This window comes from Jaculus jaculus, chromosome 9 (assembly GCF_020740685.1).
Source record: "Jaculus jaculus isolate mJacJac1 chromosome 9, mJacJac1.mat.Y.cur, whole genome shotgun sequence".
Lineage (NCBI taxonomy): Eukaryota > Metazoa > Chordata > Mammalia > Rodentia > Dipodidae > Jaculus > Jaculus jaculus.
In genome coordinates, this window is record NC_059110.1 from 121114742 (window position 1) to 121140841 (window position 26100).

General features: G+C 44.5%; 1 protein-coding gene across 4 annotated transcripts in view; it reads right to left on the bottom strand.

Annotated features, from left to right (window-relative positions):
• Nucleotides 1–14270, bottom strand: part of Tnrc6c (trinucleotide repeat containing adaptor 6C) — an 86348-nt gene extending 72078 nt beyond the window's left edge. For all 4 annotated transcript variants that reach the window (XM_045158449.1, XM_045158448.1, XM_004655230.2 and 1 more), the window contains exons 1-2: nucleotides 14189–14270; nucleotides 13233–13254 (exon numbers count right to left, since the gene is read on the bottom strand). In XM_045158449.1, the coding sequence (XP_045014384.1) occupies nucleotides 13233–13254; nucleotides 14189–14251 (85 nt within the window). In that variant the 5' untranslated portion in view covers nucleotides 14252–14270. The remainder of the gene's footprint in view (nucleotides 1–13232; nucleotides 13255–14188) is intronic.
• Nucleotides 14271–26100: the final 11830 nt, after the last annotated feature.

Here is a 26100-nt window from a genome sequence, read left to right on the forward strand (position 1 = left end):
AATAAAAAAGAACAACAAATAAGATTGTTAGACAACATAGTCATGATTGGGGCAAATAGCTCAGCAATTCTTCCTATTGCTTTTCTAAAAGACCAGGCTACAGGACAGGCAGGAAGTTCAGAATGCTCCTTCAGGGTACTGGAGAATGTGACCTGGGGACCTTTCAAACTTTCATCTCTTTCAGCATCTCTCTTTTTCTTTCCAAGGTAAGGGTCTCACTATAGCCCAGGCTGGCCTCAAATTCATGGCAGTTCTCCTACCTCTGCCTCCCAAGTGCAGGGATTATAGGCGTGTGCCACCATGCTTGACCAGCATCTCTGCCTGAGTAAGCCCAGATGCTCATGCATCTGGAATTTGTTTGCAGTGGTCGGAGGCCCTGGCATGCCCAGTGAGAGTGGGCATGGGCACACTAAGGGCTCCTGCTACTGCAAATGAACTCCAGACATATGCACTACTTTATACATATGGCTTTATGTGAGTACTGGGGAAATCAAACCTGGGATATCAGGTTTTGCAAGCAAGCGCCTTTAACTGCTGGGCTATCTCTCTAGCCCCCTCTCAGCATCTCAGAGACTAAGAAGAGGACCCTGCTGTTGTCCAGGCCTCCCTAACTCTGACTCTACCCTTGTGAAGCTAGGCCTTCTGTCTGTTTTGCTTCCTTGTCACTTCCTGTGGCTGGTCTCCCAGTGTGGTGGCACCACCAACCGTAGCTCACTCAAAAGGCCACACCTTGCTCCCTCTGCTGTGCTGTACTGTTTATACGACCTTCAGCCTGGCTTCTGGCCTACCCAGCACTCACACCGCCTCAGGGACAGATGGGCACTGTGGGCCACTCATTCCCTCCTAGGCCCTGCTGCTGCAAAGTTCCCAACCTAACATGCATGGCAAGACTCCCACTGTCACAGTTTAAAATGTCTCTTTGGGGGCTGGAGAGATGGCTTAGCGGTTAAGTGCTTGCCTGTGAAGCCTAAGAACCTCGGTTCGAGGCTCGGTTCCCCAGGACCCACGTTAGCCAGATGCACAAGGGGGCGCATGCATCTAGAGTTCATTTGCAGTAGCTGGAGGCCCTGGTGCGCCCATTCTCTCTCTCTCTCTCTCTCTCTCTCTCTCTATCTATCTATCTGCCTCTTTCTCTCTCTGTCTGTTGCTCTCAAATAAATAAATTAAAAATAAACAAAAAGTCTCTTTGGGGCTGGGGAAATAGCTCAGCAGTTAAAGACGCTTGCAAAGCTTGCTGTGCTGAGTTCAATTCCTTAGTACCTATATAAAGCCAGATGCACAAAGTGGTGCATGCATCTGGAATTAATTTGCAGCAGCCAAGAGGCCCAGGTGCATGTTTTCATTCTCTGTCTCTCTCTCAAATACATGATTGAAAATGTAAAATGTCTCCTCCAGCTCAAGATCCTGACTCCCCAGCTCCCTCTCTCCAAAGCTTGGGCTTTGTGGTCTTCTCAGGAAGAAAGTGCTTGTTTGCCCAACAAATATGCCGACTTGTGAAGCAGCTGGGCTGGGCTACAGGAGGACAGCAGCTGGAGGTCATGCTCCCTACGTAACCAGAGGGTTTACAGGCAGAAGCAAGGCAGCAGCCTGGCTATGGTGCAGATGTGCAGTCCTGAAGACTGAAGTTTCTGAGCATGGCTATTCCCAATGGTCTTCATTGTGACTCTGAGTTCCTGACCCTGCCACAGCAGCAGTGGCATGGGGTTCTGCATGGCTGCAGTGTGGCAGGGGCTCCAGAGTCCTTCCTGAGATAGGAGCTCCTTGGAGGACTGACTGCAGAATCACCAGCTTAGGCACAGCCCTCCTCATCTCTTTTGATGATTTCTTACCCACTCAGGTCCCTGTCACAAGCTCATTTCTATTTAAAGTAGCTATTTTCTATATCCTTCAACCAAAATCTGGCTAGCAGTATAGATTTTGAGCAGGTAGTGCATCTAACTCTTTCATATACCTTGACTGTATCAGAGCGTGGCATGAGATAGATACACAGGAACTGTTTCCTTCCAGCAGCCTTTATAGACATCCTTGGTGTCTTCTGGGCCAGTGTCACTTCCCTCAAGTACACTGACAAGCAGGCACACAATGCATGAAAAATGGGAGTGCATTTTGAGAATGGTATCTCCCTGTGGCCAAGGCTGGCTTGGAACTCCTGATCTTCCTGCCCCATCTCCCAAGGTGGGATAAAGTGCCACTATGCCTGACTTGGAAGTGTGTTTTGAAAGTTACTGTTTATAGGTAAGTGCTAACCTAGAGAGATGTTTTAATCCACACACATTACTACCTCAAGAAGTACATGAACTTAAAATGGGTCATCGTTTACCCCTCCAGCTCCACCAGAGGATATCATTATGTCAATAGTATGATGTCATAGATATTTTGGTTTTCATGGCTCTCACAGCCTTGGTTGGCTATGTGCTTGATGAGTAGACTACGTGCATCTTTGGTTGAAGTATTCAGCTTTTTACCCTTGGTTCTTTGTTTTGTTTTGTTCTTTTCTAGGTGGGGTCTCATTCTAGACCAGGCTCACCAGCAGTTCTAACTGCAGAGTGGCCTCAAACTCATAGCAATCCTCCTACCTCAGCCTCCCAAGTGCTGGGATTAAAGGCATGCACTACCATGCTTGGCTAACCCTTGGTTCTTCTAGTGGCTTCCCCAAGGTGGCTCACAGAAAGTACACTTTAATCTTCTCCTGCCTCTCTAGCTTGGAGTTGGCTATAAGGATTTTCTCTGGCCCCTTTTCTGACAGTAGACAGTAAGCCCTCCCATTTCTGAATGGCCCTGCACCACTCTGTGGAGGAGGGGCTACACAGAGCAGCCAGGAAGACGACCACCCTGTAGGCTTTGCTGCTCTCCATTCTCCATCTCACCCACAAGGCCCAGGACTGCGCCACATGCAGCAGGGCGACAGTGCCTGTCCTGCTGTTTATCTTACAGTAATCAGCAAGCAGCTTACTGGCATGCTGTGAGCCAGTGTATGACGTGTACAGTCCTCATGTGCAGCCTGCTGACAAGACTTTCAGAGACCCTGACGTGTGAGTAGTCTCAAGTGGGGTGGCTGTGGGTGGACTGAGCCCTGGACCTGCAGATCTGACCTGACTGCTGATGCCAAACTTCCCGCATGCTGGTGGAAGTTGCCCCCACACCCTGGAAGGTACAGTGGGCTATGTACATGGAATAGGAAAAACAGAGCTTGTTTATCTGACACAGATGGTATTTTACAGCTAAAGAAAAGATTTTTTTTTTTTTTGTTGAAACATAGAAATTTCTCATATGCAGCTACTACACGACGACTCACAAGAAAACCATGTGTTAATTCTAGGCAGTAGGAACACAAAGTCACAGCCCTCCTTCCCTCCCAACACAATGTCTTTCTACCAAAAGCTGGATCACAGGCATGCACTACCATGACCACCCCCCAAGTTTTTTTAAAGAGAGTGAGTATGAGAGAGCATGAGAATGAATGAATATTGGCGTACTGGGACTTAAGCCACTACAGACTGAACGCCAGACACTTGCGCCACCTAGTGGCATGTGCAACCTTGTGCTTGCCTCACCTTTGTATGTCTGGCTTACATGGGATCATGAGAATTAAACATAGGTCCTTAGGCTTCCTAGGCCTTAATTGCTAAGTCATCTCTCCAGCCCAAGGGTTGTTTTTTCAATGTTTGTGTATATGTGCACTGTGTGGTGGCACAAGTTTGTAGGTGTGTGGACAGGTATGTGCGTGTGTATGGCTGGAAGCCAGAGGTCAGTATCAGGTGTCTTCTGTAAAAGCACTCTTCTCTCTGACACTCTTGGAGTGTCCACAGCACATGTTCACTCTTCCAGTTCCCAGTGACCATACAGCAGCCAACACTGGGAGCCTCAGACAACGAGAGGCATACAGGAGGGCAGGCTCATCTCCAGTGTTAGCCATAGGCCCTATGGAGAGGACCAATAGCTTTTGGATGATCTATCACCATGACAATGCTTGGAGCTAACTCCAATGAACACAATCCCCATGAGCCATCTACTGCTAATGAGAAGTGTTGCTTGCTGGTATTTTTCTGTTCTAGCCACCTCTAAAAGGTATTACAATTAAATGACTACTTTAAATGTATCAAGGCTGAATGTAAGTTCATTCTAATAGTGACCACTAACCAAAGTATCATCTTTAAAAGGAGAATGTTGAAAACACTGCTACATTAAAGCTGGGTGACCAATACAGCATCAGTGGGACTGGCCTGTCTGACTTTGGGCAGACCCCAAGGGTACAGAGAGCCCACTAGAACGTAGCTGTGGTGCTCTCCTGCCTGGCCCCAGCCCCAGCCCTGCTGCCCTTGATAAATCACGCTGACACAAGTGAGCTCAGAGACAAGCAGTGTTCTCTACCTCAGGAAACAGAGGCTAAAGTAGCCTTGGGTCTCAGAGGCCTTCTCCTAGGACATGAGGGAGCCAAATATGCTTTCCAAGGGCCTGTGTGGGGTTTCCTTAATTAACTAACAGATCCTGAGAGAGCTACAACACTGGAGTATTCCCAAACATGCAGATCCTGCCACCTGCCAGAAGAGGGAGCCACCGCAACACTAGTGAGTGAAGGCGCCCAGGGAGAAGGAAAACCAACATGGGTTCATAGGTTCTGAAAAGCTCTGTGTGCTTTCCTGGAAGCCTTGCTCCCAGGCTCTTCAGCGCTCGGGTTTAGTTCCCAGAACATACTACATTCTGCAGCCTTGAGATTGCACAGGTGTGTCCCTCAGCATGTGAGGAGCCCTACTCTCCTTCCTCTCCCTCCTGCCCTGACCAGGCTTAGTTAAGTTCTGGTCAGACCTCAATTCAGCACCACCCATGGGTGCTTTCCATCACCTCCAGCCTACTTCAGGTCCCTCTGTCCCCTGCTTTCCTTCAACCATGCTAATGTCCTGTCCAGGTAAGACTCTCAGCCCAGCAGTGGAAAGTGTATTTTTAGTCATCCCCATAGCAACCAGTGAGCCAGATAGGTGTTCAATGAGTATCAGTAGAATGGAAAGATTAGCTCAGCCAGTTTCTTTGCCTGCTGTGTCTATTATGTCAACATTCCTCCCCCAACACACCCTTCACCACTTAGCTGGCATCTGAAGCCTGAACTATGTGTTGGTCTAACTGCACCTGCTGCTCTGTCCTTCTCCACAGCTGTCTTGCTCACTTTTGATCCTGCATGTGCCATTCACGTCTCCCACTTTACAGCTCGGCAATGGCCCCTGCTGGTTTAGGAGAGCAAATCTCCCAGTCCTTACCAGGGCTGCAATCTAGTGACTCCAAGCATCACTTCTTTAGTTTCAATCCCATTTCCGGCAGGATGGGATAGTGTGAGAGCTCGTTCCATTTTAATGTCCTTACAGTTGGGTTTGGGTGACTGGAATAAGGCACCCCTTTTTGTTCTTGTTTTCATTGCAAACCCCAGAAACAGCCAGAGGCACAATTCAGCTTTACCAGGCTCCACTACCTCCTTTTCACCTATTATTTTCCTTTCCTACTTTTCTCGCCTTTTTTTTTTTTTCGTTTGTTTTTTTGAGGTAGGGTCTCACTCTAGTCCAGGCTAACCTGGAATTTACTATGTTGTCTCAGGGTGGCCTTGAACTCATGGTGATCCTCCTACCTCAGTCTCCTGAGTGCTGGGACTAAAGATATGCACCACTATGCCTGGAAATTTTCTCACTTTTTTTTGGGGGGGGGTGGTTTCAAGGCAGGGTGTCACTCTAGTCCAGGCTGACCGGGAATTTACTATGGAGTCTCAAGGTGGCCTTGAACACATGGTGATCCTCCTACCTCTGCCTCTCAAGTGCTGGAATTAAAGGCATGCACCACTACACCAGGCATTTTCACTTATTTTCAAAAGTAGGTAATTTTCCTCTTCTTATTGAGATAAAAATATTTGATGAAAAGGTGAGCAAAAAAACTCTTTTCAGGTAGAAAGTATGACATAAATAAGTCATAGTACCTAGAAATTTTACTATCTTTTCTTACTAAAATATCTTTGAGAACAAGACACTTACTATGTTGTCTCACAGGCATGAACTGTTAACTAATAAATTGACTAGTGAATTCGAGACAGTGAACTGTGCCCAGTGCAATAAAGCACCATCACCATCAGGCAAGCAAGCAAAATGTCGTCACCTTGGCAGTCTATATTCTGGGACGTCATGTTACAAGTCACTGCACACAGGAAGAGGAGAATGGCAGAACTGTATAGAGCCAGGCTACAGGGCTGAGCCTTTGTGCCCAGCTGGACAGCACAAAAAAGTCCCTTGATCAAGAAGATGGGCAGAAGGGCCAAAGGAAGGGTGGGACTGCTTATGATGGAGTCCTCCAGACACAAAATGGCCTGGCTGTCCATGACCTCACCACGCGTAGGACTACCTACACAGGACCCACCTAGTGGAGGGAAAGATGATGACATCAAAGTAAGGGGATGGGACACGATGGAGATTAGATTTGTGAGGGGAAAGAATTATCATGGTTTATTGTCTATAATTATGGAAGCTGTCAATAAACATGCTTTAAAAACTATGCAGATGGCAAAGGAACATCGCTGTGATGCTCACCATCAGTGCTCACCTGAGCTGGAAAGAATGTGTGACAGTGAGGTAGGAAGAGTGCTCAGAAAGGTGTTGGCAACTTCCTGAAAACATCCAGTGTGAGTTATTATGCTGACAGTCATTCTACTGCGCATATACCCCAAATCTAGGTATACCCCATCCTGAGACCCGAATGCTCTTAATTGCTGAAGAACGGAAACAACTCAAATGCCCACGAGCAGACAGACATGCAGTTTGTTGGTTCTCTTGCAACATGGAAAGAAAAAGGAAGGAGCTAGTGACACACACACGACTGAGTCTTCAAAGGTTCTCCAAGTGAGAGACGCCAAGAGCACATGTTATGTGGCTCTGTTTGTTATACAACAGCCTAGCAAACAAAGGCTTTTATAGTGGCAGCAGCAAGTCCCAGTGTTTGCTCGGGGACAGATGTAGCAGGTAGGAGACAGAAGACATGGGTGAGAAAGGGACAAGAAGAAACTCCTTGGGATGTTGGGCGTCACCCTGATGCTGGGGTGATGGCTTCACAGACATGTACATGCCAACATGGAGCACACTGTCCTCTCTAAATACGTGTAGTTCAACATGCCAAATATAACTCAGTGACCTGAACACACACGCATGCACAGACAGAAAAAAATCTGGACCCGGTTAACACTGTCCTCAGAAAGAGGTCTGCCAGCTTCCTTAAGAGGAAGAGCCCTAGAAAGTGCTTGTATGTGGACAGTCCATATCAGCCCCAATGGAGAAGTTCACCCCACCTTCTCAGAGTTTAGCAGAGCTCATGACAATGCTGGGAGGGTCCTGGAACAAGCATAGCTGCTGGACCCTTTGCTGCCTGTAAACTTAGATCCAAAATTTCCATATCCATGTAAGCTATTGAGAGGCTGCTGTTTAGCAATGTCTTTATCTTTTTTAACTGTGTGGGTATTGAAAAACACTACCTATCTTAACACTAATCTTAACAGTTTCTTTTCTATCCATGGGAAAAGAATTAATCCATTTTTTTTATCTTTCCCTAGGATTTCATCAAATTAAAACAATTCCTTTAAACATAGAGTAACAGATCCAAAGAAAGACAAGTCCAATGTTTAAAAAACTAGGCGACATCATCCCTAAAGACTCTCACATAAATAAATCTTAGCATCTCTTTTAGCTTTGCTTAAAACCCCAAATGCCTAAAAGATCCACAGCCCAGTGTCTCCAGCTGCTACATGGTGGCAAAAACAACACCCACTTAACAACCACTCAGGGGCTGGGGGCATGGCACAGGGTAGATTGGGACCACTGCACAGCACAGGGGTAGGAGATCCTGCTTGTATTTAAAAATGCACAACTGAGGCCAGGTGAGGTGGAGCATGCCTTTAATCCCAGCACTCGGAGGTCGGAAGGCAGAAGTAAGATGATCACTTTGAGTTTGAAGCCAACCTGGAACTACAATGTGAGTTCCAGGTCAGCCTAGGTTAGAGTGAGACCTAAACCTTGAAAAAAACAAAAAAATTCACAACTGGCAGGGTGATGGTTAAGATCAATTGTAGCTTCAATAACTTGGCCAAGGGTTAATGAATTCTACAGAGCCCCTAAAGTGCAATTTAAGAGTCTCATGCTCTACCGAATGAGCTAGCTGGGCTAACATGCTATTTAAGAAGACAGGGCACAGTACTGAAAAGTCCTCATGCTGGGCATGGTGGTGCACACCTCTAATCCCAGCACTCAGGAGGCAGAGTTAAGAGGATCACTGAATTCGAGGCCAGCCTGCTAGTAACTAGCTGCCAAACCTGGCACAAATCATTTAAGCTCTTTGCATGGCATTTCCTCACGAGCACATAGGATGTGGGCAATCTCATAGGAGCAAGGTGTCACATTACATATTGCTGAGCTTGCTGAAAACACTTTTGTTTCTATCTTCAGGAGGCACACGCTAAACAACATCTGGCCTAGCTGAGTGGAAATGTGTGTGGATCCATGTAAAACTGAAGAGTCTGGCTGACTCTGCTACTCTGTACCTCAGGAAGGCAGAGCAAATGCTTGGTAACACGAGGTGATGACTGACTATACGCAAAGACCCTGAACGGAATGGCCCGCAGCACTGCCTGCCTAGCTGCACAGTGAGCGGGGTGGCTAGTCTAGGGCAGAATGGGGCTCTCAATTCTTTCTGTGCTGCATCTGACATAAAATCAGGAAGATTCTCAACTCTCAGCACTCTTCATCTACACTGAGATGAGCCGTCCTAGGAGCGCAGCATGCTGCAGCTAACTTGTGACTCTAAATCTAGACCCTCAATGCAGCATTTAAAGACTATGGTTTCCATATTAACAAAGCACAGAAAAGGGTTTCTGAAGATCAGCAGTTACAAACTGAATGCACGGGAAAGCAGAATGCCCACTGCAGCACTGCGATGCTGGAGCTCCAGGCAGGAAGCTGAGTGATGCGGGCATTTGTGACAGTTCTGACACAGGACCGAGCTCAGCAGTCACATGGAACCTAATATATGAGGTATGGAGACACCTACTTTCATGTATGATGGATTTACATTAAGCTTTTCATATGAAGCTTCTTTCATGATAAAAATCACTAAACATTTATGAGCACTGTGTTCTTGTAGTTAACTATCCTTGGCTCCCAGAATTGAACTCATGAAAAAGTTCCAGGCAACAACATAGAAAATGTAGGCACACACAATCCTGATTTGGACACACACATGTCCAAATTAAGGGCAGGGCCCAAAACACAGAAGCACTGTTATATTGACGCCAGTCAGTATGCAAGAAAGCAGAGCCCTGCAAGTTCACGGAGCTTTCCAGCAGGACTCCACCCGACCTCCTCTCTCTCCTGTGCCAGTGGCAGGAGCACTGAGGTCTCAACAGGACAGGAGACAAGGGTGTTCAGCTACCTCTAGAGTCACTGATGCAAAGATCATGGTCAGCAGAACTGACCAAGCCTACTTTGCTTAGGAACAGTCAGTCAGGAAAGTTCACAATGGCTTAGTGCAGATCTTGAGTGGCAGGCATTGGGCAAGTGTGAACTATACAAATCATCAGGCCTGGACATTTCCCTGAATAGTAATGAGATACAAAGAAGGAAGGAGGGCTAAGAGACACCAACTGACCAACACCTCAGGACATAGATTTCTTTTAGCTTAGGGTTTGTTGTTTACCTGTTTGCTTTGGTTTGTTCATTTTGTCCTCCCCTCCCTTCCTTTTTTTTTTTTTTTTTTGAGACAGGGTCTCTCTCTGTAACCCAGGCTAGCTTTGAACTCATGACCCTCTTGCCAGTACTTCACAAGTGCTGGGATGAAGGCATGTGTCTTTTGGATTATGCTCAAGCCATTAAAAAAAAAAAATCTACTACTTATGCTTTTCATCACTGGAGGAAAAATAAGGCAGAGATGATGGGTCCATCTGCACACCAGAGGCAGTGTGGAAGACACAGGCAGGAAATGTGCTCTGGAGGACGGATTCCTGCTCAGGTGGGCTATCAGCCCATGTAGGGTCTGGTACTGAGACATACAGGAGGACCAGAAGGAAAGCAGGAGTGAATCCACTGTTTGCATAACGAGTTCTTGCACTGAGCAAGACCATGTCTTCTGGCTTCAAGGAAACGGGGTTCCCATGGCCTCAGGGGAGCATACGGGCAACATAACACTTCCCACAACTCACCCCCTGCCTGAATCTTACAGATGATGAACTTCACAAAAATCACAGGTCAGAGCTTGAAAAAAATAGCCAGGGACAACATTCCTATTTTAGTTCTGATTTTGCCAAGCAGACTTTCTAGAAACCTTCCCTTCAAATTTATGATGAAGACAGAGGAAGTGTATTATATACATTATATTACATTGGGATTTTGTTTAAAGTCCATTTTTGGTTAGATATACTTCTGTATTAGTTTGTGTCAGTGAAGACTTCCAGAACAACTTCAATGGTCATAGCCAGATGTGAAACAAAAATTAAGTATATTTACTGTTATAATACCTATCAAAGACTAGGCAATACTCTAGAAGGCAGAAGGTGTGTGTATATATAATATAAAGGGTACTTGGAAAATGTCTAAAATAAGAGAGTTTAAGAGGCTAAAGTTTCACTTATTCTCTGAGAAAAGAAGGTAGACGTAGGGGCTAACTTGGAAAAATATGGCTTTCCTCACACTGCTATTTGAGTGGTAGGGGACATCCCAGAACAAGGAAGTTACTGACTGATTTGGTCTAGCCTGAGCTAATTATAGGGCTGGAGACATGGCTTAGTGGTTAAGGCGTTTGCCTGCAAAGCCAAAGGACCCAGGTTCCATTTCCCAGGACCCATGTAAGCCAGATGCACATGGTGGTGCATGAGTCTGCAGTTTATTTGTGGTGACCAAAGGCCCTGGTGTGCCCATTCTCTCTATTGCCTCTTTATCTCTCCCTCTGTCTCTCAAATAAAAATAAGACAAATTTATTCAAACACAGATTCAATGGATTCTACCATCTCATCTGTAACTGCAGCCTCTTAAAGGGACTCACATATTGGACTTGCTCCAATTGCTAAACTCACTTAAATAACCTAGAGACATGGGACTTCAGGGTGAGTCTGTGGCCTGGGTGCACTGCTTTCCCTCCCAGAGCACTTCCCGACAAGCAGTGCTGCTGTGCTGTGAACGCTGCCGGCTGCACAGGCACGAGCACAGTGAAACTTCAGAGCTGTCAGAGCACTAGTCTGTGCCCTGCAGACAGCAGTAGCAACCACGAGAAACGGCTACAGGCCTTTCATCCCAGCACTCGTGAGGCAGAGGTAGGAGGATCACGATGAGTTCGAGGCTACCCTGGGACTACATAGAGAATTCCAGGTCTGGGCTAAGGTGAAATCCTATCTTGGGGCGGGGGGGGGGGGGGAGAGGAGAAAGAAAGAAAAGAAAAATAGCCAATGCACTGTAACAGCTAATCACTTACCATTTCTGAACCATATTGAAAAAAAAAAAAAAGCCAGGCATGGTGGTGCACGCCTTTCATCCCAGTACTCGGGAGGTAGAGGTAGGAGGATCACTATGAGTTCAAGGCCACCCTGAGACTACATAGTGAATTCCAGGTCAGCCTGGGCTAGAGTGAGACCCTACCCAAAAAAAGGAGGAAGGGGAATAAATATTTTAGAAAAATGAAACAATTTTAAAATGACATAAGAAGCCACTGCCTTTTATTTGGGATCATAAATTGTGGCCAGGCATGGTGATGCACACCTCTAACCCTACAGAGTGAATTCTAGGTCAGCATGGGCTAGAATGAGACCCTACTTTGAAAAACAAAACAAACAGACCCCATGTACCAACCTTTTAGGACCTTTCTAAAAAATGTTATGTAATGCATATTGGCTCTCTCAGAAGATGGAAAAATGTCTTTTGCTCTGCTGCCTTTTAGTTTCACTTTAAACTCATCTACCTGATGTTGAGGCCTGGCGATAGGGCCAGAAGCTCTGAGCCCCTCAGGACTGCTTCTGCTACTGCCAAACCACGAAGTCAACTCAGGAGGAGCATCGTAAAGCACTTCCTGTCACATTCGATTATGAAGTTCCAGTGAGATCATGCATGGAACCTTCATGTGAAAAGTACAAAGGGCCAACCAGAAGTAAAACAACAGTAAGACACTGACCAACACTCTTACAAATGACCTTACAGTGCACGTGCCCACTTGTGTAACGGTGTAACACTATGGAGTGGTGTGAGGGAAAATTTAAAAAGTAAATGATGAATTACAGTAACCCTTTACCAAGCCCAGCTACATCCCATCATGCTTTCCTCGGGCTGTCTTTACAACAACATTACGGAGCAGGAACATGTCCTTACTTTTCTTACTACAGAGATAAGCTACACAAGGCTTCGAGACTTACCTTGTCTGAGATGGACAAAGCTGCTTTCTATGATCCCCAGCCCCGGGTGTGTGCTCTTAACCACTGGACGGTCCCTAACTATGTTAGGCATCAAGTGAAGAGGAGGAGTGCAGCTTTCATTCTGAGCCTCCAGCACACTCAGCATGCCTAAGCTGCACTGAGAACTGCCAGTTTGTAGCAATGCTGTGGAGTTCTGAGCAAGCTGGCTCTGGAGAGAAACCGCTTGCTTATCAGTTAAGAAAGAGGGAGGAAGACTGGGCTGGAGAGATAGCTTAATGCTTAAGTGCCTGCCTGCTAAGCCAAAGGATCTAGGGTCCCAGGTTTGATTCCCCTGTACCTATATAAAGCCAGATGTACAAGGTGGCGCATACATCTGTAGTATGTTTGCAGTGGCTGGAGGCCCTGGTGCGCCCATTCCCTGTCTCTCTTCTCTTCTTGCAATTAATTAAATATATGTTTAAAAAAGGAAGGAAGGAAAGAAGGAAAGAGGAGACCACACCTAGTAGTAGTAGCTGGCAGTGAGGAATTGGTGCTTTTAAAAAATTCAGCCTTCCTTGGGTGTTCTTATTCCAAGTGAACCGCCTTCCTGAATTTAGCCTTTACTTGGTGGAAATAAAACAAAAAGGAAATAGCTGTGAAAATCTAGCTGCTATCCCCAGGCATTTTAGGTTAACAAGCCCAGTGAGACGTAAGGGCTTCCCCATCAACATTGAAAAGCACACTCCGAGGCAGGCTCAGATTCTGCTTCTTACCACTTAAAGACACACTCAGCACAAAATCTGGTACTGTCATAAAAAGTGCCCTCCCCAAATAGAAACAAACTTACCTTTGGTTTTTTGATCAGCAGCCTGGGGCAGGGATGGAGAAAAGACAGAAACTTTTTAGGAACAATCATTTATACAATTCATGTATCTATGAGAGTTAATGAGCAGACTTTTAATACTGGTTTTAAAATAAATAACTTTTAAAAATTAATAATTGGTTTTTAAAAATAAAGGTTTTTAGAACAACTTTTTCCTTGGCTAGTTTATTATAATTACTGGGGAAATGCCTATTTGTCTACATGCATAGATACAAAGTCAAAAACCTCCTTTTTTTTTTCTTCTTCGAGGTAGGGTCTCACTCTAGCCCAAGCTGACCTGGAATTCACTATGTAGTCTCAGGGTGGCCTTGAACTCATGGTGATCCTTGCGCCTCTGCCTCCCAAGTGCTGGGATTAAAGGTGTGTGCCACCAAAGCCCCAGCCAAAAAGCCTTCTTTTGGAAGCTCATTTATGCCCCATATTTACTAAAAGGCCTACAGTTTAAACTTACAAGGTGCATTGAATTAGGCAAGAACAAAGATGAATGGTGTAACCTGGTTATTTTACACTTAACAAAACTCAAGACTTACAGAACTTTTCATTTTTAACAACTACAAATAGGATTTGTAAAGAATATTTACCGAAACTGAAACAAGTTATTTGCAGCTTTTCTAGTAAGATCAGCTTAATGGCCCTCTCCTGATGGCTCTGCCATGGCTCTCTGGGCCAGCCACAGGCCACCGTCAGCGGAAGCATGAGCACTCCTACAACCAGCCCCGGAACCCAGCTTCTTCAAGCTCTCTCATGCTTCCGGCTCTACAAGGACACTGCCACTGGCAGCCGGTACTCACTTCACTAACACGGTATCTATTATTCACTAATTACAGATTTAGCATATTGCTTTAAAACAGTAATAGAAAAAACCTGGCAAATGAGACATATGATTACAGGGACAATGAAGTTAGGAATTCCTGCCAAACCTTTTTCTGAGCACCTTCCTTCTTTTTCTTTTCTTCCTGCTTTTTCTTTTTCTTTTCTTCCATCAAATGTTCCTCTTCTTGTGTTTCTTGTTCTTTCTCCCTATTAAAGAAGAAAAGTGGGGTTAGTATGGTAACTATTTTAAGCTAATTAAAAAATTTAAAAAGCAGCTAGGCCCAGGGGCACAGGCCTGTAGTCTCTCCTACTTGAGAGGTTGAGGAAGGAAAATTATAAATTCAAGACCTGACTGGGCTCCCGAGTGAGGGCTAGGTTAGCTTGAGTAGCCTAGTGAGACTCTGTTTCCGAAAAACAGAAGGGGGCAGGGAGAGGGCTGCTCAGTGGTAAGAGTGCTTGCCTAACATGCACAAGGCTCTGGGTTCAATTCGCAGCACTGGGGTGGGAGTGGAGGAATGAGAACACTAGTAGAAAAAGTCTTGAGCCAGTGACACACATGGAATGAGGGACAATACTTTAAGAGGATGCCAGACATGGAGGTGCGCCCCACAATAATGGGTGCATTTTCCTAGTACTACGGCATGCTGCCTTGACTGTTTTGAGAGGCTTTGTCATCTCAGTCATTCACCCCAGTTTGCTGAGCACCAATCCACCTCCAGGCATTGCACTGGGGATGCATGTACAACATACCAGTCCTTCAGCTCATGTGGCCTCAGGAAGTGCCACCCACAGGATTATTATGAGTTAGTGATTAAAATGTACATTCCTTAGGCCCACCTTGGCCCAACAAGTCAGACTCTCCGCAGTTATTCTCATGTGCACTGTAACTGTCTTCCTGTCTGGTAGGTGACTTTCTAGATAGTCCTATTCCTCTGAGGAGGTACTATCGGGGCACATGACACACAGCATGGAGGAACTGCCTGAGAGGGTAGAAGCTGGCTGCAAAGCTGAACGAAGTCTGGCTGGCTTGGGGTGTGTCAGTGCTCACATCACTGTCATCATACATGCTCTTCAGTCATTGACAGAGGGCCTGTAAGCATGTCTCCTTCCAGTGAGCAGCACGTGGAGTGCTCTCAGTGGAGGGAGGGTCTCTCCTGCTATTGAAGGCTGCAGCACTGTGGGGTCATGGTGATGGATCCAGGCATGGCCCCAGCATGGGCCTTCAGCAACTGTGCACCACCACCCCATGACACTCAACAGATCCTGCATTGGGCTTCCTGCCACCAGCCCCACCCGTCTTCATCTCTGATGGTTCTTCTAATAACGTGGCCCTCCCAGGGGACACCGTGTGCTAGGCCTGCTGGACTGATTCCTATCCAAATGTGCAGCCATCAAGATGCACCAGAGGGTTGCATGGGACTCGTTACCTGTGGGTGTGCAGGCAACTGGCTACGTATGGGCTGCTGGTGTAGCCAGCCTGGCAAATCTGCCTGCTGCTACGGGAGCGAGCCAGCCCTGGGAGGCTCTGTTCCATACTGTCGCTTCCTTGGGTACTCTTTCTCAGCCTATGGTCCATACTGCACATGTATCACCCTTTCATTGTGGCTAAGTCCTTGTCTGAAATACCCTCTGTTTACACCACTGTGTGTTTCACTGCCCCGCTGTACTCAGACTAATACAAGTGGAAGAAGTATTTAACAGACTGGCAGGAGGTATTGTGAGACAGGATTTGGGGGTTCAGGAGGAATCTCTCAGAATTTATAAACCTCTAGTTTTGAGTTCTGTCCTACCTTGATAAAGATGGACTCAAGAAGATAAATTATGAATTAAGTTTATTGAGGTGGGAAATCACAAATCAAGGGGCTTATTTAAGGGGGAAATCACAAATTGGGGGGTTTAGGAAACACGCTCTTATGTGGAAACTGCATAGTTTATAAGGTTCAGTTAAGAGAAAGGGAGGGTTTTTTTGGGGGGGGGGACTGGAGTAGATCTCCAAGCATGTGGACTTATGAGAAACAGGCTTTTAAAGAGAGATTAAAGCTGCTGGCATGTGTTGAGTAGAATCTAGGGGCCTCTGTAGGGAAACTTGGGAAGAACACACACAGGGAATATTCAGAAACCAGAGGAAAACCACGCATGCAATCAAAGTGAGGAGTCACTCCAAACTATAAAGCAGAGACAAGCAGAAAAGCCATCCAAACCAAGAAGTAGGGTTACGCTCTTCCCACAGCCAGCCAGGCTGGACTCACATGTCTCACTGTGGCCCCTGTGAAGAGATGTAGGCAGGCCGAGCAGAGAGACAGAGCTGAACTGAGCTGAGAGGAGAGCAGGGCGGAGGTGTGGCAGGAGGAAGACAGGCAGGCACCTTTATAGGCAAGGGAAGACGTGACTAGTTGGAGAATTCAGAGGCTAGATCCCTGGGCCAGACCATTTGGGCCTCTGTCTAGATAGCCTGTTAGACTGAGCAGCAGGGGGTGCTGTAGATCAGTCTCGATCAGATGAAAATTCCATTTTAGGGGTGGCATCTCATTAAAAAAGCTAGCTTTGTCCTATCCTCCTTCAATAGCATGCACAATCATCATTATTCACTCATAAATGCTGCTTTGAGTTTAATCATTTTCTAGTTTTAAATTTATATGCCACTATCCACATAAAGAATTTATCCCAGCTTAAAGAGTTGTGGTGGCATGAGCCTGTTTTTGTGTATTCCTTCAAAACACTGATTCTCATGTCTCAGCTGACTATCAGGATTTACAAGCTTTAGAAACTCCCAAGGCCAAGGCTGTGACCATCTGGAAGACGTCTCTTGGACTAGGAGTCAGGCATCAGCAGTAGTTGTTTAATGATTCTGTTCCATCAAGGTGGACAAACACTACTTTTAGAGGAGGCCTGCGCACTGACACTGGTGATCATTTTTGTTTGTTTGTCTGAGGTAGGGTCTCGCTCTAGCCCAGGCTGACCTGGAATTCATTATGTAGTCTCAGAGTGGCCTTGAACTCATGACAATCCTCCTACCTCTGCCTCCAGGGTGCTGGGATTAAAGGCGTGTGGTACCATGCCTGGTGACACTGGCTATCTTAAGGAGACATGCTCCAATGAACACTAAGCAATCTGTGGACTACATTCTCCACAGCATAAGAGCCCTGGGAGAAAGAAGGTGTGCTCCAGCCTTCAGACACACAGTGAGGCAGAAAGAGCTATCCTCTGAGACCCTTAAATTATCTTCAGGGAGGAAATGTAATAAGGTGGATAGGTATAAGCTGCATTTTAAAGAGGTATTCAATAAAAGGGAGAATAAAATTACCTTTGCTTAATTCTATTCGTCTGCAAATTAAATTAGGCACAATACTCTTACCAGCAAAGACATCCCACTGACTGAGGAAAATAAAGTTGTGTCAACACAGGTCCTACAGCCATGTGCTGGCTCACCCCTTTCAGCTGCGCTCGTGTTCCCAGGAAAAGAGCAGAACCAAGCAAGGGCTGGCCTTAGTAGAGCTTCACCAACTTCCCCTAGCTGGTGCCAATCATTCCTCACTAATGCACAGGTCTGGCCAGCTGTCATTATTACAGACTAACATCTAATCACGTCTTGACTTTACAACACCATACATACTCAAAAGAGTACAAAATGAGAGAAGATGAAGAGTAAAGATGCCTCCTCTTCCTATGCCACAGGCCTTCTCCTTGGAGGGAACACAGGGTAATATTCTCGGACATCTGGAAGAAACTCTCTCTCTAGGGCTGGGGAAGCAGCTCAGTGTTGGGAGCGCTTGCTCTAGTATGTGCAAGGCCAGGCCGAGTGTAGTCCTCAGTATTTTCCACCTCCCAAAGAAAATTCTCTAAATGGCAATGGTGGCATGCACCTCTGTCCGAGCACTGGGGAGACTGAAGCAGGAAGATCTTGAAGAGGACAGCCTGGCAAACTTAATGAGGCAGACTTAAAAAACAAAACAAAACAAAACACCAAACCACACCCTCTTTGTGGTTATCCACCTATTTTTTAAAATCACAAGTCAGAGTACACTATTTCCTCTCTCTCTTCTAGTGACCTGTTCTAGTCCACAAAGAGGCCGTTACTTCCTGACAGTTGTAAGGACAGCGGGGCTCTGGATTTCCCATCACCCTTGTCACTACTTTCATAGGCGCAAGGAAGTGCATCTGCTCTCTTGGGCTCTCCCAGAGCCTCAAGATACATGAACTCAGTTGTTTACTTTTTTGTTTGTTTTTCCAGGTAGGGTTCCACTCTAGCCCAGGCTGATCTGGAATTCACTAAGTAGTCTCAGGGCTCACAGTGATTCTCTCCTCCTCTGCCTCCAGAGATGGGATTAAAGGCATGTGCCACCCCATCCAACTTTGTTTACTTTTCAAAGACAGGATCTCATGTAGCTGAGACTCAACTATGTGGATAACCTTGATCCTCTTTATCAACCCACTCCTCCCCCTCCAGAGAGCTGTGATTCCAGGTGTGTGCCAACAAATTTTCACACCTGCTCCATCCAGCTGGGAGCACTCTCTGCTAGAACCCTGATAGCTCCACAGTTTCTTTTCTTTTTTTTTTGAGGTGGGGGTTTTACTTTAGCCCATGCTGACCTGGAAATCACTCTGTAGTCCTTGGTTGGCCTCAAACTCAATGATCCTCCTAACTCTGCCTCCTGAGTGCTGGGATTAAAGGCATGTGCCACCACAAACAGCTGCTTAAAGGTTTTTAAAATTCTGCTAAAATGTTATGATGTACAGCCTAGTACTGTATTATTACTCACATTGTTGTGCAAATTGAACTCCTTACCTTGTAAAACACAAGCCCTGTTCTCTGTTTAAAATGCCATATTTGGAGCTAGGAGATGGCTCAGTGGTAAAAGAAGCTAGCTCAGTGACGCTGAGCACCCCACAAGTCCCTACTGCTGGTTTGTAAAATTGGGACCAGGTTGAGCCAGGAGTGATGGCGCACACCTTTAATTCCAGCACTTGGGAGGCAGAGGTAGGAGGAATGCCTTGAGTTCAAGATCACCCTGAGACTACAGAGTGAATTCCAGGTCAGCCTGAGCTACAGTGAGACCCTACCTTGAAAAACCAAAAACAAACAAACAAACAAACAAAACAATGGGACCAGGCTATCACATATCATTGCAACTTACTTTTCTCATTCATGCATGAGAAGGAATCCTTTTCTCTTCCCATCTGACAATCAAATCTGCTCTTTTTAATGGCTCCGTACAATGCCTTGGTATGAATGTTCCAACAATATGCTCTCTTCCCTCCATTTACACCTGTCCATGGTAGTTCCAGTTCACTGTTCTCACACAGCACTCCTGCTCATTAGCCAGCTTCAGCTGAAGGAAACAGCCCCATGTGACTGAGGTACCACAGGGGAAGGAGGTGAGGAGGAAGTCGGGTGGAATCACCATCTGGCCCAGATGAAGCCTCAAGGCACAAACTGGAGATAAAGCACCTGTGAGACCTATGGGGGGGGGGGGGGCTCTATCCTGAGTTTTATTGGGGAAATCTTTAAAACCTTGTTTTTTTTTCTTTATTTTTTTAAATTTTTATTAGCATTTTCCATGATTATAAAAAAAATCCCATGTTAATCCCCCCCCCCACTTTCTCCTTTGAAATTCCATTCTCCATCATATTACCTCCCCACCTCAATCATTGTACTTACATATATACAATAGCAACATAGTAAGTACCCTCCTCCCTTCCTTTCTCTTCCCTTTATGTCTCCTTTTTAACTTACTGGCCTCTGCTACTAAGTATTTTCATTCTCACGCAGAAGCCTAGTCATCTGTAGCTAGGATCCACATATGAGAGAGAACATGTGGTGCTTGGCTTTCTGGGCCTGGGTTACCTCACTTAGTATAATCCTTTCCAGATCCATCCATTTTTCTGCAAATTTCATAAATTCATTTTTCTTTACCGCTGAGTAGAATTCCATTGTATAAATGTGCCACATCTTCATTATCTACTCATCAGTTGAGGGACATCTAGGCTGGTTCCATTTCCCAGCTATTATAAATTGAGCAGCAATAAACATGGTTGAGCATGTACTTGTAAGGAAATGAGATGAGTCCTTAGGATATATGCCTAGGAGTGCTATAGCTGGGTCATATGGTAGATCAATCTTTAGCTGTTTTAGGAACCTCCACACTGATTTCCACAATGGCTGGACCAGATTGCATTCCCACCAGCAGTGTAGAAGGGTTCTTCTTTTTCCACATCCCCGCCAACATTAATGATCATTTGTTTTCATGATGGTGGCCAATCTGACAGGAGTGAGATGGAATCTCAATGTAGTTTTAATCTGCATTTCCCTGATGACTAGTGACGTAGAACATTTTTTTAGATGCTTATATGCCATTTGTATTTCTTCCTTTGAGAAATCTCTATTTAGCTCCATAGCCCATTTTTTTTGTTTGATTCCTTATTATTTAACTTTTTGAGTTCTTTGTATATCCTAGATATATTAATCCTCTATCAGATATATAGCTGGCGAAGATTTTTTCCCATTCTGTAGGTTGCCTTTTTGCTTTTTTCTCTGTATCCTTTGCAGTGCAAAATCTTTGTAATTTCATGAGGTCCCAGTGATTAATCTGTGGTTTTATTGCCTGAGCAATTGGGGTTGTATTCAGAAAGTCTTTTCCTCTAGCGGTTTCAGAGTTTCAGGTCTGATGTTAAGGTCTTTAATCCACTTGGACTTAATTCTTGTGCATGGCGAGAGAGAAGAATCTATTTTCATCCTCCTGCAGATACATATCCAGTTTTCCCAACACCATTTACTGAAGAGGCTGTCTTTTCTCCAATGAGTATTTTGGGCATTTTTATCGAATATCAGGTGGCTATAGCTACTTGGGCTTACATCTGGGTCCTCTATTCTGTTCCACTGATCTACATGTCTGTTTTTGTGCCAGTACCATGCTGTTTTTGTTACTATGGCTCTGTAGTATAGGTTAAAATCAGGTATGGTGATACCACCAGCCTTATTTTTGTTGCTCAGTATTATTTTAGATATTCGAGGTTTTTTGTGATTCCAAATGAATTTTTGAATTGTGTTTTCTATTTCCATGAAGAATGCTTTTGGAATTTTGATAGGGATTGCATTAGATGTGTAGATTGCTTTTGGTAAGATTGCCATTTTCACAATATTGATTCTTCCAATCCAGGAACACGGGATGTTACTCCACTTTCTAGTGTCTTCTGCAATTTCTCGCTTGAGTGTTTTAAAGTTCTCATTGTAGAGATTCTTTACTTCCTTGGTTAGGTTTACTCCAAGGTACTTTATTTTTTTTGATGCAATTGTGAATGGGAGCGATTCACTGATTTCATCCTCTGTGTGTTTGTTGTTAGCATATATGAAGGCTACTGATTTCTGTGTATTTATTTTGTATCCTGCTACATGGCTGTAGGTTTTGATCAGCTCTAACAGTTTGCTAGTAGAGATTTTAGGGTCCTTTATGTATAGAATCATGTCATCTGCAAATAATGGCAACTTGATTTCTTCCTTTCCAATTTGTATCCCTTTTATGTGGGTCTCTTGCCTTATTGCTATGGCTAAGACTTCCAAAACTATATTAAATAAAAGTGGGGACAGTGGACACCCTTGTCTTGTTCCTGATTTTAGCGGAAAAGCTTCCAGTTTTTCCCCATTTAGTAATATGTTGGCTGTAGACTTGTCATAAATAGCTTTTATTATATTGAGATATGTTCCTTCTATTCCCAGTCTCTGTAGGGCTTTTATCATGAAGGGATGTTGGATTTTGTGAAACGCTTTCTCTGCGTCCAATGAGATGATCATGTGATTTTTGTCCTTCAACCCGTTTATATAATGTATCACACTTATAGATTTGCGTATATTGAACCATCTCTGCATCTCTGGGATAAAGCCTACTTGGTCAGGGTAAATGATCTTTTTGATATACTCTTGTATTCTGTTTGCCAATATTTTGTTGAGAATTTTTGCATCTATGTTCATTAGGGAGATTGGTCTGTAATTTTCTTTTGTTGTTCTATCTTTGCCTGGTTTTGGTATCAGGGTGATGCTGGTTTCATAGAAGGAGTTTGGTAGAATTCCTTCTTTTTCTATTTCCTGGAAAAGTTAGTATAAGCTCTTCCTTAAAGGTCTGGTAAAATTCAGCAGTGAATCCATCTGGGCCTGGGCTTTTTTTAGTTGGGAGATTATTGATAACTGTTCGGATCTCCATGTTTGTTATAGGTCTATTTAAATGATTAATCTCATCTTGATTTAATTTAGGTAGGTCATATAAATCAAGGAAATCATCCATTTCTTTCAGATTTTCAGACTTTGTGGAGTATATGCTTTTATAGTATGTCCCTATGATTTTTTGAATTTCTCTGGAATCTGTTGTGATGTTACCTTGTTCATCTCTGATTTTATTAATTTGTGTGTCTCCTCTCTTTCTTTTGGTCAGATTTGCTAAGGCTTTATCAATCTTGTTTATCCTTTCAAAGAACCAACTCTTTGTTTTACTTATTCTTTGGATTTTTTTTGTTTCTATTTTATTAATTTCTGCCCTAATCTTTATTATTTCTTCCCGTCTACTGATTTTTGGTTTGCCTTGTTCTTCTTTTTCCAAGGCTTTAAGGTGAAGCATTAGGTTGTTTACTTGCGATCTTTCTAATTTCTTAATATAGGCACTTAAGGCTATAAATTTACCTCTGAGAACTGCCTTCATTGTGTCCCAGAGATTTTGATATGTTGTGTTCTCATTATCGTTTGACGCTATAAATTTTTTGATTTCCTTCTTGATTTCTTCATTGACCCATTCATCATTTAGTACTGTATTGTTTAGTTTCCATGATTTTGTGTATGCTATCTATAGCCTTTCTTGCTACTGATTTGTAGTTAAATTCCATTGTGGTCAGATAGAATGCTAGGAATTGTTTCAATTTTCCTGAATTTGTTAAGATTTGCTTTGTGTCCTAATATATGGTCTATTTTAGAGAATGTTCCATGTGCTGCTGAAAAGAATGTATATTCTGCAGCCTTTGGATGAAATGTCTTGTATATATCTGTTAGGTCCATTCCTTCTATGACCTCATTTAGTCCAGATGCCTCTCTGTTGATTTTTTCCCCGGGATGACCTGTCAATTGATGAGAGTGGGGTGTTAAAGTCACCCACCACCACTGTGTTTGATGTTATCTGGGACCTTAGTTCTAATAGTGTTTGTTTGATGAATTTGAAGTGTGCCCTTAATCAATATAAAGTGACCTTCTTTATCTTTCTTGACTAACGTTGGACTAAAGTCTACCTTGTCAGATATTAGGATAGCAACCCCTGCTTGTTTTCTAGGCCCATTTGCTTGAAACACCGTCTTCCAACCTTTCACCATAAGATAATGTCTATCCTTTGTAGAAAGGTGAGTTTCTTGGAGACAATAAATTGGATCCTGCTTTTTAACCCAGTCTGCAACCCTATGTCTTTTTGTTGGGGCATTGAGGCTGTTGATATTGAGAGAAATTATTGAAAGGTGTGTATTTATTTATGTTTGCCATTTTTTTTGTGGTTCTGGTTCTACCTGTGCTCTCTTGTGTTAACTAGTATTTGAGTATTGCTTGTTTTTTCTAGGTTCCTTGTATGTGTGCTTTTCCTTTTCTTCAGCATGGAGGATTCTATCAAGTATTTTCTGTACAGCTGGTTTTGTCTTCAAATACTCCTTTAACCTGCTTTTGTCATGCAATGTCCTTATTTCTCCGTCCATTTGAATGGATAACTTTGCAGGATAAAGTAACCTTGGTTGACAGTTGTTATCTTTCAGAACTTGGAATATATCACTCCAAGCCCTTCTGGCTTTAAAAGTTTGTGTTGAATAATCTGCTGTAATCCTGATGGGCTTGCTTTTGTAGGTAACTTGGTTTTTCTCTCTAACCGCTTTCGATATTTTTTCTTTGGTGTGTGCGTATGGAAGTTTGATTATAATATGGTGAGGAGAGGTTCTTTCCAGGTTTTGTCTGGGTGGGGTTCTAAAGGCTTCCTGTATCTGCATTGGCACCTTTCCCAATTTGGGGAAATTTTCTTCTATGATTTTGTTGAAGACACCTACTATGCCTTTGGAGTGGAATTCTTCTCCTTCTACTATGCCCTGAATTCTTATATTGGATCTTTTCATAGTGTCCCGAATATCTTGAAATTCCCACTCATACTTTTCTATAAGTTTGTCTTTCTCTTTGTTGGCCTGTATTAGATCTGCCACTTGGTCTTCTAGCTTAGATATTCTGTCCTCTCCTTCATCCATCCTACTGGTGAGACTTTCTACAGAGTTTTTTATTTCATTAACTGTGTTCTTCTTTGCTAGTAATTCTGACTGGTTTTTCTTTATTATTTCTATTTCCTTATTTATGTCTTGTATTGCCTTCTTTATTTCATGAAATTGGTGTCCTGCATCTTCTTTGATTCCTTTGATTTCCTCTTTGAGTTCCTCTTTGACTCCTTTGATTTGTTCTCTGACTTCTTTGAACATATTTACAATCATTCTTTTGAAATCTTTCTCAGGCATTTCCTCTAACTCGTTCTCACTGGAGGTCATTTCTGATGCATTAATACTTTTTAGGTGGATTTATATCATCTTGCTTTTTAGTGTTTCTTGTGTTAAAATGTATATATTTTTGCATCTTAGATTAAGTTAATGCTTCGATTTTCTAGCTAGCTGGGTATTCTTAGCTGTATCAATTGATTTGATGTAATATTATTTTCAGGGTAGGAGCTTAAGGTGTTAGGTGTGGCTCTTCAGACTCACAGAGTATCAACAAAAGTACTCCTAGGGGTTGAGTTTCCCTGCTACGGGAGTATTCAAGTAGACTGAGTGGAATAATATACTGGTAGATTCTAAAAGTTAACTAAACACTGTACCCATTCAATCAAAAACAGCCCCAAGTATGTATGTAGTTATTATAACAACCAGATCCTCTATCAACATAGAGGTTAACATTTCTGGTCTGTTGAGGGATCCAAGTCAGCTTGTGACCAAGTGAGACCCTTCCCTGGTGCAATCCCAGTTACCTTGGATGATTTTGGTCTCAGTCAAGTTGTTGCCTGGTCGTCGGGCTGCTGTTCTGATTTCTGGAGCTGGGCACTGGCTTTTCCTGCAGGGCAATCCGAGGCTGGCAACTGTGGCCCTGCAGATCGGCACCCCTGCTGGTGGAACTGCTGCTGCTAAAGCTGCCTCTGCTGGGTCTGTCAGCAGCTGAAGCTGCTGCTGCTGGGCCCACTGCTGCTGCTGCTGCCTCTGCTGCTGCTGTAGCTGCCACTTCTGGAGCCACTGCTGCCACTGAAGCTGCTGCTGCTAGGTCTGCTGCTGCTGGGTCCGCTGTTACCGGTCTCTGCTCCTGCTTGAGTCCCACTGTCGGCTCAAGTTGGCGAGGCCGGGTCCTGGTACCGCTGCTCTGTTCACTGGAGCTGGGCTCAGGCGGTGGGGGAGGGGAGGGAGCCGCAGCTGCTCTAGATCTCTCACTGTTCCACGTGTTCTTCTACCTCGTGGTCTGCTCCTCCGTTGCTCACTGCCGCTCTCCCTTCATGTTTGTTGAGCTGCGGAGAGTGCCGGTGTGAGCGGAAAATCCCCGCACCTAGCTTTTCCTGTGGCTGGAGCTGAGTCTGGCCGCTTTCTGGTGCGCCGCCGCTGCCGCTGCAGTTGGCGGAGCTGCCGGGGCCGCTTTTCCCGCCTGTGCAGGCTCTGGATGCTCTGGATCTCTTCTACTTCTCCGCTGCCGCTTCAATTTCCTACACACCTCACTTTTTAGTAAAAGTGTGTATTTTGCTGGGTTTTTTTGGTCTTTTTTTCCCCCCAGGCTGCTTTGGCGTGGTGCCTACGCCGCCATCTTAACCGGAAGTCCCCAAAACCTTGGTTTTAAATGCATGTTTCTTTTACTCTCAAGTAGGCCAGTAGTTATTGGGTCAGAAGTGTGGGGCAGAGAGCAAGACTTTGGTTCTGGACGTAGCTGTAGGAGACTGTCCATAGGAACTCTGGGGCATCATGTCCGTATTTTGAAACTACATTTTCCTAGAAAAGC